This window comes from Salmo salar, chromosome ssa12 (genome assembly GCF_905237065.1).
Source record: "Salmo salar chromosome ssa12, Ssal_v3.1, whole genome shotgun sequence".
Taxonomy (NCBI): Eukaryota; Metazoa; Chordata; class Actinopteri; order Salmoniformes; family Salmonidae; genus Salmo; species Salmo salar.
This window is the reverse complement of record NC_059453.1, coordinates 23,143,843-23,156,886: the sequence shown is the minus strand read 5'-3', so window position 1 is coordinate 23,156,886 and position 13,044 is coordinate 23,143,843. Positions and strand designations below refer to the sequence as shown.

Below are 13,044 nucleotides of genomic sequence, written 5' to 3'. Positions count from 1 at the left end.
CTCCATGGCAGACGCAGGAGGGATGACACTTACTTTGATCCACACCCGTCTGACCAACACTCTACAACCAGCGCCTCATCGGCTTCCAGTGGCAGTTTTTTATTCAACGAGAGACTGGGCCAACGGAAGGGCGCAGGTGGCCGCAGGCACGCGCATCGACGAGATGCCGCACCCGACGGGGTAAGAAGAAACGACTATCAGAGGCAGAGGAGACCGTTCACACGGTCCCAGAACCCACGGGACTGAGTGTCTTTAACTTATCAAGCAAGATATTGAGCCCTGCCCATGTCTCTTTGCTTAATAAAGGGTTATCTTTTGTGCCTACAACACAGTGTAACGATTTTGACGTTAAGGTAGACATGTTCAAGTTTTTTAGAAACATCCGTTTAAGGGAATACTTTAGCTCCCCTAATCCTGACACTTCTATTGAACCAGTAGGTTACTTACCTGTACGTACTCCGACTCCTTTTAGAAGCAAGAGTTATTTTGTACCTCCAGCCAATCGCAATCACTCTATCGAGACATATTGCAGACTTGTTGAAAAAGATGTTGCTCATCTCCTTAAGAATAAACAGGACTTCAAATCTTTCCATAATTTATCTAAGGATGAAAAACAAGCTTTGCTTGATTTACAATCCGATACGTCAGTCCTTATTCGTCCTGCTGATAAGGGTGGGTCGGTTGTACTCATGGATAGGACAGCTTATGTAAATGAGTGTCATAGACAACTGCTTGACAACACCTTTTACAAGAAACTCAGAAGTGACCCTACTTCCCAATTTCAGAATACTATCTTTACTGTCCTAGATGGTTATTTAAATTCTGGTCAGATAACTAAAAAGAATATGACTTTCTGGCCATTCAACACCCTAAAATTGCCACTTTCTATACTTTGCCGAAATTACACAAGAATGTTACAAACCCTCCAGGGCGCCCTATTGTAGCGGGCATTGATGCAGTAACGGCCCCTCTATCTACTTTTGTGGATTTTTTTATTAGACCACTTGCAGAACAGCTCCCCTCCTTTGTAAAGGACACCAGCAGTATGATCTCTATTATTGAATCTCTTGATCCTCTGCCTGAGAACACCTTGTTAGTTACTTTTGATGTTGAGTCGTTATACACAAATATTCCACACGAGGGCGGTATTGAAGCCATGGAACATTTTCTTCTGCAACGTGACCCTAATGAGCTACCTTCCAGTGCCTGCATTGTAACATTGGCTGAAATAGTACTCACACATAACTACTTCATGTTTCTAAATGATTTCTTTATTCAGACGAAGGGTACTGCTATGGGATCCCCCATGGCTCCTAACTATGCTAATTTGTATGTGGGTTACATGGAGAAACAATCCATTTTCAACCCTCTCAAAAATGTTTTCTTGCCTAACATCATTATTTGGAAACGGTATATTGACGATATTTTTGTTCTATGGAGGGGTGATGCAGAACTGCTCCAGGCGTTTTATGCTTTTCTTAACTCCTGTTCTGAACATTTGAGATTTACTATGCAATCTGATACACGTCAAATCAGTTTTCTTGATCTTCTGATCGTGTGTGAAGATAATGTTTTATACACTGATCTTTACAGGAAACCTACTGATCGTAACAGTTTGTTGAGGGCTGATAGTTGTCACCCACTGGCCTTGAAAAATAGTTTGCCCTACAGCCAATTCTGTCGAATCAAAATAATTTGTATTAAACAATCAGATTTCGACAGAAATATGGCTGAGACTCAGGATAAATTCAAGGAGAGGGGGTACAACAATGATCAGATTAATATTGCCATTGAGAAAATTCAAAACAAAACGAGACATGACCTTTTTCAAGGTCAGTCTCGCAAAAAGACGCATTCTTGTGTTCTCACTACCCGCTATTCAAAGTGCTCTGAACAAATTAAAGGAATCGTTCAAACATTGGCACATTCTGAAATATGATGATAGTCTCGTTAATGTGTTTTCTGATCTACCCCTGGTCGTATTCTCGCGGGGAAGAAATCTCAGAGACCAATTGGTACACTCTGATTTACCACCCCAAGATATTCCTGAACAACGTCTATTTGCGCCCATACTGGATGGAAATTACAAGTGTAATGGCTGTGCTCAATGCAATGGCACTTATAAATGTAGATTCTTCAAACACCCCCAAACAGGGAAATATATCCCAATTAAAGGTGTTATTACGTGTTCCACTAAGGCAGTTATTTATCTTATAACTTGTCCTTGTGGTAAAAATTATGTGGGTAAAACAAAGCGTGAATTAAAAGTACGTATCTCAGAGCATCGTAGCACCATTAGGTGCAAAAACTTAACTTACCCAGTTGCGGCCCACTTTTTGGAAGCAAACCATCCGATTTCGTCTCTGCGTTATATTGGTATCGAACATGTCACCCTCCCGAGGAGAGGGGGTGACCTTGATAATTTATTGTTGAAACGAGAGGCTGCCTGGATCTTTAATTTAAAGACCCTTGCTCCCTTCGGTCTCAACATAGACTTTGATCTGAAGCCATTCTTGTGATAATTGTGATTTTGCCATTGTAATTGTTTGTTAGATACATTTTAGACTACAAATGCTATGATCGTATGCTATCCATTTGTTTGTCTTTTTGTATGTTCTTTGTATGCCATTTTTTTTAAATATTTGAGTTTACCAATGATATTAGGCCATACTTGGCCATGATTACAAACACCTGTGTGTCTCTTGACACTTTATAAATGACTCATCTCGCAGTGTTTGATGATACCCTGATGAAGACAGCTTCGCTGTCGAAACGTTGGTGATTAAATTTTTGCATCTGAGCTCTTAGAGTGTGCGGCTTTCCTTCATTTTCTAGCATTCGTCACTGTAATCAAATTATTCTCATCTCCACTAGACACGCCATCTGATTCAAACAGATCATCTACTTCCGCCATTTTTCTTCCTGGGATCACCTTCAGAACCGGAAGTTAACATGAACAAATGTCGTCGTCTTCTTCTTCTTCTTTGTCTTCTTTAGGTTTTATTGGCAAATCGCAACCAACTGACACGTGCGTACACATACACCAACTCTACAGGAGTGTGAATCCTTTCACGACCTATCTATACCAATATATTATTTGAACTAACCCTGCATTTGTAATACAATAAAACTATTCCCTACAAACCTCACTAATCCCATCATCCCCGTCCAACCTCTCCGACCCTGTGAAACAACCTCTCTACATCATACATTTCACAAAATAATAATACATGTTCAACCGCTTCAACAACTGTCCCCTGATTGGTGGAAACGTTGCAACTATCCCGCGAGTTTTAAATTGATTGACAGCTCTTGAGCACTGGTCGACGTTCGTCTTCGTTCGAAGTCCACTCAATGAAAAGTCCATCGTGAAGACAGATGCTCGACGGTGAAAAAAGTCAAGGTAGCTAAAGTGGTTTAAAATAAGAGTTCATTCTAGCGCACAGCATGTATGAACTGAGAAAGTGTGCTTACAAAAATAGCGACTGCATGAAGGTAGCTCAGACTTGCAGAGATAAGATAGCTAGATGGCCCTGACTAATAAACTAATTTAGCTGGCTAACTATCTACTATAGCCTCTGCACCGGGCTGCAGCAGTGGTCCATTATTTGCTAGCGATGTCATTGTCCTTATAAAGCTGGTGAAAACGAGCTCCGTTCACAAGTTAATGGCTGTTTTGCATACCCAACAGACCTCAACTATCATTAGCTGTCAAGACTTCACCCTAGCTAGGCTAATCCTAACCAAGAGCTGAAAGGCAGGGGAAAAGGTGGGAAGGCCTAGTGTATGTAATTTAGCGCTTCCATTCAACATTTTCATGACATCTTCTCCCTCTGCCCACAGATGTCAGTGGTTCAGATGGTGAAGATCGTGGGTCTGGGGGCTGTGGCCCTCACTCTCAGTGTGGAGTGGTTGGACTGGCTCTTCTGTCGCCTCTGGCCCCGTAAAATATCCAGAGGGCCCCTGAAAGAAGTGTTCTTTTTCCCTACAGAGGTCGCCTGCACGGAGCGTCTCTTCACTCCTGACTCACCATTGTAAGTAATAGAATGTGTTCCAAATGGCACCTTTAACCAGGGCCCTGTAGTGGCCTAATAGTGCATACTACTGCCCTAGGGTACCATTTGGGATGCCGGCACAGTCAACATTAACTACTCACCGTCATATTCATTAATAATATATCTATACAATGTCTCTAAGAATGTTGCTGTTTTTTGATAGCCTTTTTGTTGATTTCAGATGTTTTGCTATGGGCTAGGAATAATGATTCAATGAGTGACTACTATACAGTAGATACACCATTCAGTTACTCCTTCTCTCTCTCCCTTTCCTCTCCCTCTTATCCTCCTCTCCTCTGTTCCCATCATCTTCCCCTGTCCCCCATCAAGTCTGTACCCAAACAATTCGAGCTTCTACTTCTAAAAATTAACCTTTCCAGAAACAAGTCTCTCACTGTTGCCGCTTGCTATAGACCTCCCTCTGCCCCAGCTGTGCCCTCGATACCATATGTGAATTGATTGCCCCCCATCTATCTTCTGAGCTCGTGCTACTAGGTGACCTAAACTGGGACATGCTTAACACCCCGGCCATCCTACAATCTAAGCTTGATGCCCTCAATCTCACACAAATTATCAATGAACCTACCAGGTACAACCCCAAATCCGTAAACACGGGCACCCTCATAGATGTCATCCTAACTAACTCGCCCTACAAATACATCTCTGCTGTTTTCAATCAAGATCTCAGCGATCACTGCCTCATTGCCTGCATCCGTAATGGGTCTGCGACCAAACGACCACCCCTCATCACTGTCAAACGCTCCCTAAAACACTTCTGCGAGCAGGCCTTTCTAATCGACCTGGCCGGGGTATCCTGGAATGACATTGACCTCATCCCGTCAGTAGATGATGCCTGGCTATTCTTTAAAAGTGCCTTCCTCACCATCTTAAATAAGCAGGCCCCACTCAAAACATTTAGAACTAGGAATAGATATAGTCCTTGGTTCACTCCAGACCTGTCTGCCCTTGACCAGCACAAAAACATCCTGTGGCGTTCTGCATTAGCATCGAATAGCCCCCGTGATATGCAACTTTTCAGGGAAGTTAGGAACAAATATACACAGGCAGTTAGAAAAGCTAAGGATAGCTTTTTCAAACAGAAATTTGCATCCTGTAGTACTAACTCAAAAAAGTTCTGGGACACTGTAAAGTCCATGGAGAATAAGAGCACCTCCTCCCAGCTACCCACTGCTCTGAGGCTAGGAAACACTTATCACCGATAAATCCACTATAATTAAGAATTTCAATAAGCATTTCTCTACGGCTGGCCATGCTTTCCACCTGGCTACCCCTACCCCAGTCAACTTCCCGGCACCCTCCACAGCAACCCGCCAATGCCCCCACCATTTCTCCTTCATCCAAATCCAGATAGCTGATGTTCTGAAAGAGCTGCAAAATCTGGACCCATACAAATCAGCCGGGCTAGACAATCTGGACCCTCTCTTTCTAAAATTATCTGCCAAAATTGTTGCAACCCCTATTACTAGCCTGTTCAACCTCTCTTTCGTATCGTCTGAGATTCCCAAAGATTGGAAAGCTGCCGCGGTCATCCCCCTCTTCAAAGGGGGTGACACTCTAGACCCAAACTGCTACAGACCTATATCTATCCTACCCTGTCTTTCTAAGGTCTTCGAAAGCCAAGTTAATAAACAGATTACCGACCATTTCGAATCCCACCGTACCTTCTCCACTATGCAATCTGGTTCCAGAGCTGGTCATGGGTGCACCTCAGCCACGCTCAAGATCCTAAACGATATCATAACCGCCATCGATAAGAGACGTTACTGTGCAGCCGTATTCATCGACCTGGCCAAGGCTTTCGACTCTGTCAATCACCACATTCTTATTGGCAGACTCGACAGCCTTGGTTTCTCAAATTATTGCCTCGCCTGGTTTACCAACTACTTCTCTGATAGAGTTCAGTGTGTCAAATCGGAGGGCCTGTTGTCCGGACCTCTGGCAGTCTCTATGGGTGTGCCACAGGGTTCAATTCTCGGGCCGACTCTCTTCTCTGTATACATTAATGATGTTGCTCTTGCTGCTGGGGATTCTCTGATCCACCTCTATGCAGACGACACCATTCTGTATACTTCTGGCCCCTCTTTGAACACTGTGTTAACTAACCTCCAGCTTCAATGCCATACAACTCTCCTTCTGTGGCCTCCAACTGCTCTTAAACGCAAGTAAAACTAAATGCATGCTATTCAATCGATTACTGCCCGCACCTGCTCGCCTGTCCAGCATCACTACTCTGGACGGCTCTAACTTAGGATACGTGGACAATTACAAATCTGGTTAGACTGTAAACTCTCCTTCCAGACTCACATTAAGCATCTCCAATCCAAAATTAAATCTAGAATCGGCTTCCTATATCGCAACAAAGCATCCTTCACTCATGCTGCCAAACATACCCTCGTAAAACTGACCATCCTACCGATCCTATAAAATCTATCTATAAAATAGCCTCCAACATTCTACTCAACAAACTGGATGCAGTCTGTCACGGTGCCATCAGTTTTGTCACCAAAGCCCCATACAATACCCACCATTGCGACCTGTATGCTCTCGTTGGTTGGCCCTCGCTTCATACTCGTCGCCAAACCCACTGGCTACAGGTTATCTACAAGTCTCTGCTAGGTAAAGCCGCGCCTTATCTCAGCTCACTGGTCACCATAGCAGCACCCACTCGTAGCACGCGCTCCAGCAGGTATATCTCACTGGTCACCCCCAAAGCCAATTCCTCCTTTGGTCGTCTCTCCTTCCAGTTCTTTGCTGCCAATGACTGGAACGAACTGCAAAAATCTCTGAAGCTGGAGACTCATATCTCCCTCACTAGCTTTAAGCACCAGCTGTCAGAGCAGCTCACAGATCACTGCACCTGTACATAGCCCATCTGTAAACAGCCCATCTATCTACCTACCTCATCCCCATACTGTATTTATTTATTTATCTTGCTCCTTTGCACCCCAGTATCTCTACTTGCACATTCATCTTCTGCACATCTACCATTCCAGTGTTTAATTGCTATATTGTAATTACTTCTCCACCATGGCCTATTTATTGCCTTAACTTACCTCATTTGCACTCACTGTATATAGACTTTTTGTTTTCTTTTGTTCTACTGTATTATTGACTGTATGTTTTGTTTATTCCATGTGTAACTCTGTGTTGTTGTATGTGTCGAATTGCTTTGCTTTATCTTGGCCAGGTCACAGTTGCAAATGAGAACTTGTTCTCAACTAGCCTACCTGGTTAAATAAAGGTGAAATAAAAATAAATATTTTCCTCTCCCCTTCTTTCTCTTTCCTCCCTCTTTCCCCATCTCCCCCCCTTTCCTCTCAACCCCTAGCCCCTGCCCCTGTCCCTTACCCCACAACGTCAACACCTCCTTCACCCGTCTCCTGAGCCACATCCTGTCTGCCTCCTCCTCCTTGGACCTGTGTGTGTTCGCCTTCACCAACCTGGACCTGAGCCGGGCTGTGCTGGCCCTACACACCAGGGGCATCCCCATCCGTATCCTCACTGACATGGACTACACCCTCATCACCGGCTCCCAGATAGGGGCCATCCGCAGAGCAGGTAGGCTGATGGCAGAGGCCCAATCTTAAAGCAGTTGTTAGAACCTACCACCTATCTATGTACAATCCCCCTATGCACCTACATCACTCATGTGCAAATCAGGTTGGGCCAGGGGTTCCCAAAGTTTTTCACTCAGGCTCCCCTTCTAGCACTGGGGGACATCCCACGCGCCATGTCTATTTCTTTGGGAACAAGCACTGTTCATGACACCAACTGTTCACACCGTGACATGGGCTCGTTGATCTGGACATTTCTGAGTTATAAATAGCTCTCTGAGGTATGCAATGACTAACATGACATGAGGAAAACTGGGGGGGGGGGGGTGATAATGCAGAGTCTGAAGTAGATTGATCTTATTGATCAATCAATTCAGTCAATAAAGTTATTGCTGGAGAGTTATAACTAGATCCCAGAGTGGTTCCTGGTTATAGCCTAATCATAATTCATGTGATTTACAATGTGGTTTATCAAGCTGCTCTGCACTCCAACTTCTTCAGTGTAGTCAGTTACACACTGTCCATGCTCGTAATGCATAGATAGAGAGTGTGTGCATCTCAAATGGCACCCTATTCCCTATATAGTGCACTACTGGTTGAAACTAGTGTAGGGCTGCAAGATATGTGCAGAAAAGCTAATTGTGAATAAAACACGTTTTTATCCAAATACTGTGATTGCTATTTGACATGTGATATAGATCAAACTCTTGGGCGGACTGTTGGAATCGTAGAAATAGAATGATTTATATTAAGAAGAAAAGTGGATAGCAAAATGTTCTTGTTTGGAACAATCGGTTGACTTAATTTGACTTAACAGAACAGCATGCAAACTAAGTGAATCTAACAGCGAGGAAGAGGAACTGCACCGCTTGAGTGACGGGGCAGAGCTTGGTGTGTGTGGGAAGCAGCCGCAAGAGGAGACAAATCACAGAGTAAACTATAAAAACAAACACTACACAAGGCTGAGATGCAAAAATATTGCATGCGATATGGATCTCTAGCGATATGGAAATATTTTGATGTGAATTCGATGAATTGTGCAGACCTACTATATAGAGAATAGGGTGCCATTTGGAACGCATTCAGAGGGATGATAGAATATGTTGCAAGTGTGGTCTGACCCTAGTGGGCTTGCCAGCACAAGCCCGGGCGAGTCAGAAACCTGTGAAACGCACATGGAATTTAGACTTGGGAGCACCAATGCAGCTCTGATAAATACATTGAATAGCACATGGTTACATCTGTATAGTTGTTTCAAGTCATGTGCTCAGGCTGTGGTTAGGCTACATTTGTATCATTTGAGGGGCGCGCATCACAAGCAAAGTCATTTTGTATCAATTTACTTCTCCTGCGAGAACCATTAGCACAGGCAAGTCTAATTGGGCTAGCTGTATCAAAGCCTCTGCCATAGAAACCAATGGATCATGGCTTTGTGTCTGCGGTTGCACAACTTTCACCTACACAATGCAGAAAAATCACTCGTCTCTAGCTCAACCCGTTCAAAACTAAAGACCTATTTTACCACAGCTACACTGAACAAAAATATAAACGCATCATGCAACAATTTCAAAGATTGTACTGAGTTACAGTTCATATAAGGAAATCAGTCAATTGAAATAAATGAATTAGGCCCTAATCTATGGATTTCACATGACTGGGAATACAGATATGTATCTGTTGGTCACAGGTACCTTAAAGAAAGGTAGGGGCATAGATAAAAAAATGTAAACTGTCAGTATCTGGTGTGACCACCATTTGCCTCATGCAGCGCAGCGCAGCACATCTCCTTCACATAGAGTTGATCAGACTGTTGATTGTGGCCTGTGGAATGTTGTCCCACTCCTCTTCAATGGCTGTGCGAAATTGCTGGATATTAACGGGAACTGGAATGTCCTGTCGTACACGTCGATCCAGAGCATCCCAAACATGCTCAATAGGTGACACGTCTGGTGAGTATGCAGGCCATGGAAGAACTGGGAAATGTTCCGCATCCAGGAATTGTGTACAGATCCTTGTGACATGGGGCCGTGCGTTATCATGCTGAAACATGAGGTGATGGTGGCGGATGAATGGCACGACAATGGGCCTCAGTATTTCTGTGTATTCAAATTGTCATCAATAAAATGCAATTGTGTTTGTTGTCTGTTGCTTATGACTGCCCATACCATAACCCCAGCGCCATCATGGGGAACTCTGTTCACAATGTTGACATCAGCAAACCACTCGCACACATGACGCCATACAGGCTTTCTGCCATCAGCCCCGTACAGTTAAAACCGAGATTCATCCTTGAAGAGCACACTTCTCCAGGGTGCCAGTGGCCATTGAAGGTGAGCATTTGTCCACTGAAGTCGGTTACGACGCCGAACTGCAGTCAGGTCAAGACCTTGGTGAGGACGATGAGCACGCAGATGAGCTTCCCTGAGACGGTTTCTGACCATTTTTCTAGACATTCTTTGGTTGTGCAAACCCACAGTTTCATCAGTTGTCAGGGTGACTGGTCTCAGACGATCCCGCAGGTGAAGAAGCTGGATGTGGGGAGGTCCGGGGCTGGCATAGTTACACTTAGTTTGCTGTTGTCAGGCTGGTTGGACGTACTGCCAAATTCTCTAAAACGATGTTAATGGCGGCTTATGGTAGAGAAATGAACATTACATTCTCTGGTAACAGCTCTGGTGGACATTCCAATTGCACGCTCCCTCAATTTGAGACATCTGTGGCATTGTGTTGTGACAAAACTTAACATTTTAGAGTTGCCTTTTATTGTCCCCAGCACAAGGTGCACCTGTGTAATGATTATCATTTTCTTGATATGCCATGCCTGTCAGGTGGATAATGGATGTAAACAAATTTGTGCCAAACATTTTTGAGAAATAAGCATTTTGTGCCTATGAAAAATATCTAGGCTCTTTTATTTCAGCTCATGAAACATGGGACCAGCACTTTACATGTTGCGTTTTATATTTTTTTTTAGTATACATATTTTAGTTCTAGCACGGATTTGCGGGACGCTCTTAAAGGGTTAAATACAGTGCTTGACTTGGGTAGGATCTGAGTACTGGTACCTCAAATGTTCTACTGCTTGAGCTCATGTTCCACTTTATAGAATATATGTTCAAAGTATTGTGGTGCTCCTCCACCTAAATATAAACAGTACCAGCATGCAAAATGAGTACCTGAACCTATTTCAGTCCAAGTCAAGCACTGGGTACATACAAATAAATCATCATGATTAAGGAACTATGAAAATAGTTCAAATAAACCCTATTTAATAAAAAAAATACAGTATAGATCAGTTAGATTGAGGTGATTACTACTAAATACATTAACTGGGACATTTTAGATGTGCTGCAGAATTATTTATCCCATCAAGGTGTGCCACAATTTAAAAAAATTAAAACATTTTAAAAAAAGGTTGGGAACCACGTCCTTAGACAGACAGCTTGTGCCATTCATCATTTTTCTGTTTCTCTCTATTTGGAATCTCTGTGAGGTCCAACTCTGTGGGAGGTGTGACTCCTCCACAATGCACCACAACTGACTGTATTCATAATATAGCATAGCCCCTCTCATCCTGTGTATTCCCCTTCCATTCCCCAGGCATCTGTGTGAGGTGTGACTCCGGCGCCGTCCACATGCACCACAAGTTTGCCGTGGTGGACAGCCGGCGCCTAATTACCGGCTCCCTGAACTGGACCCTGACAGCCATCCAGAGCAACAAGGAGAACATACTGGTCACGGAGGAACCAGACCTAGTCCTGCCCTTCATCACGGAGTTCAAGAGGCTCTGGGATGTCAATGACCCGGCTAGGAGACACCTGCCGTCCATCGCTGAGAAAACTGCTAGTTTAGTACTATAGAGAGACTGACAGAAACAAACATGGCTGAAATGTTTGTATGGTGCAGTAGCTAGTGGTTACTTTTGGTTTACCAACTGCTATGGTGATTATGTCGATTGATTTTTATTTATTTTTATTTTTATTTAAAACAAAATATTTAGTAGTTTTATATTTTCCATTTCTGAGAAACCTGCTAGTTTAGTACTATGGATAGAAAGGTTGTATGGTCCATATCCGGGACAAATTTGTCCAAAATACAAATTGTGTTTACATAAGTGTAGTACATTAGGATTGGGCAGTACTGGTCAAGTACATGATGTATAATTTGGGTAGTTTGCTATCTTGTAGTTTTATATATATTTTTTCAATCTCAGAGAAACCTGCTCATCCACATCTTATCAGAGAAACCAGTTTTCTTCGTCATGTAGATAGACTGAGAGAAACATGGCTTTTATCTGTAGTTTCCTACTTCAGTAGAAGTAATATTTTTGACAGATCAATCGCTGCTTTACACTGGTGTGGGGATGATGTAGAAATGGGTAGTTTGATATTCTGTACTTAAGTTTTTTTTTAATAGTTTTACATTGTTTACATTGAGGTATTGTTATTGTATGACACGATGTTGTATATATTTTAATACAAAGTAATTAGACTTCTGTTCTTTTTTTGTTATATTGCATAACTAAAAGATAGGAATTTGTTTTGTATGTTAAACATATTTAAAATAGGATTTGATTACAGTATTTAGATAAAGAGAGTGAGAATACTTCATGTTAACTCAGTCCATCCTGTGGCTTATCATTAAGAGCCAGACAACTATGCCCAGTCAGAACAATTGCACTGAGAGATAAGTGGTGCATTGCAGTCACGCAGAAGATATTTGTAATGCTTCTCAGAGCACACAGCTCCAATTAAAAACCCACTCATCCACTCTACTGCAATATGGCAGGCCTCCTGCATCTCAATCCCCCAGAAGTTGAGTCCCAAATGACACCATATTCCCTATATAGTGCACTACTTTTGACCACACACCATAGGGCTCTGGTCAAAAGTAGTGCACTATATGTGTAGGGTGCCATTTGGCCTTGTGCCCAGGATCTGTAGCGTACTTCCATTTCTCATGCAGGAAGGAGCATTATTTATATGATCAGTCAGAGCCCTGGGTGGTACAGGCCAGTCAGCTAGACTATACCTTTGATATTTCTCTGTGTCAGCTGGACTGTACTGTATGCTAGACTGTCTTCATCACTTGGCTGTGGGGGGTGGACATTCAGAAGGCTGAATGAAGAATAATGCAGCATTCAGGTGCTAGTCGGAACTTCTCAGTAATACATAAGGCCCTATTCAATTAAAACCGTAATGTGGGTTGGGTATCCTCCACGATAAGATAGAAATACATTCCCACGGTTTAGTTAGTGGTATAAATATGTCAACAGGTGTCTAATACACAGGGTTGCACCATTCTGGTAACTTTCCCAAAATTCCCCGGTTTTAAGGAAATCCTGGTAGGAGTTTTCCAGGATGTCTTATTCCCTCCTAATTCCAGGAATTTCCAACCAGGATTTGTGGAAAACC

The 13,044-nt window shown here is 43.0% G+C and overlaps 1 protein-coding gene across 1 annotated transcript; it reads left to right on the top strand.

Annotated features, from left to right (window-relative positions):
• Window positions 1–3,025: 3,025 nt before the first annotated feature.
• On the top strand, window positions 3,026–11,549 carry LOC106590216 (mitochondrial cardiolipin hydrolase-like). The gene is made up of 4 exons (XM_045692090.1): window positions 3,026–3,403; window positions 3,844–4,034; window positions 7,405–7,634; window positions 11,231–11,549. Exons 2-4 carry the CDS (start codon window positions 3,844–3,846, stop codon window positions 11,488–11,490), a joined length of 681 nt encoding a protein of 226 aa, XP_045548046.1. The 5' UTR covers window positions 3,026–3,403; the 3' UTR covers window positions 11,491–11,549.
• Window positions 11,550–13,044: the final 1,495 nt, after the last annotated feature.

Excerpts from the sequence above, each read along its gene's own strand:
- LOC106590216 (XM_045692090.1), top strand. The coding sequence starts at position 3,844 with ATGTCAGTGGTTCAGATGGTGAAGATCGTGGGTCTGGGGGCTGTGGCC. Across the intron at positions 4,035-7,404 it reads TTCACTCCTGACTCACCATT|CCCCTGCCCCTGTCCCTTAC; the intron begins GTAAGTAATAGA and ends CTCAACCCCTAG. Across the intron at positions 7,635-11,230 it reads AGGGGCCATCCGCAGAGCAG|GCATCTGTGTGAGGTGTGAC; the intron begins GTAGGCTGATGG and ends TCCATTCCCCAG.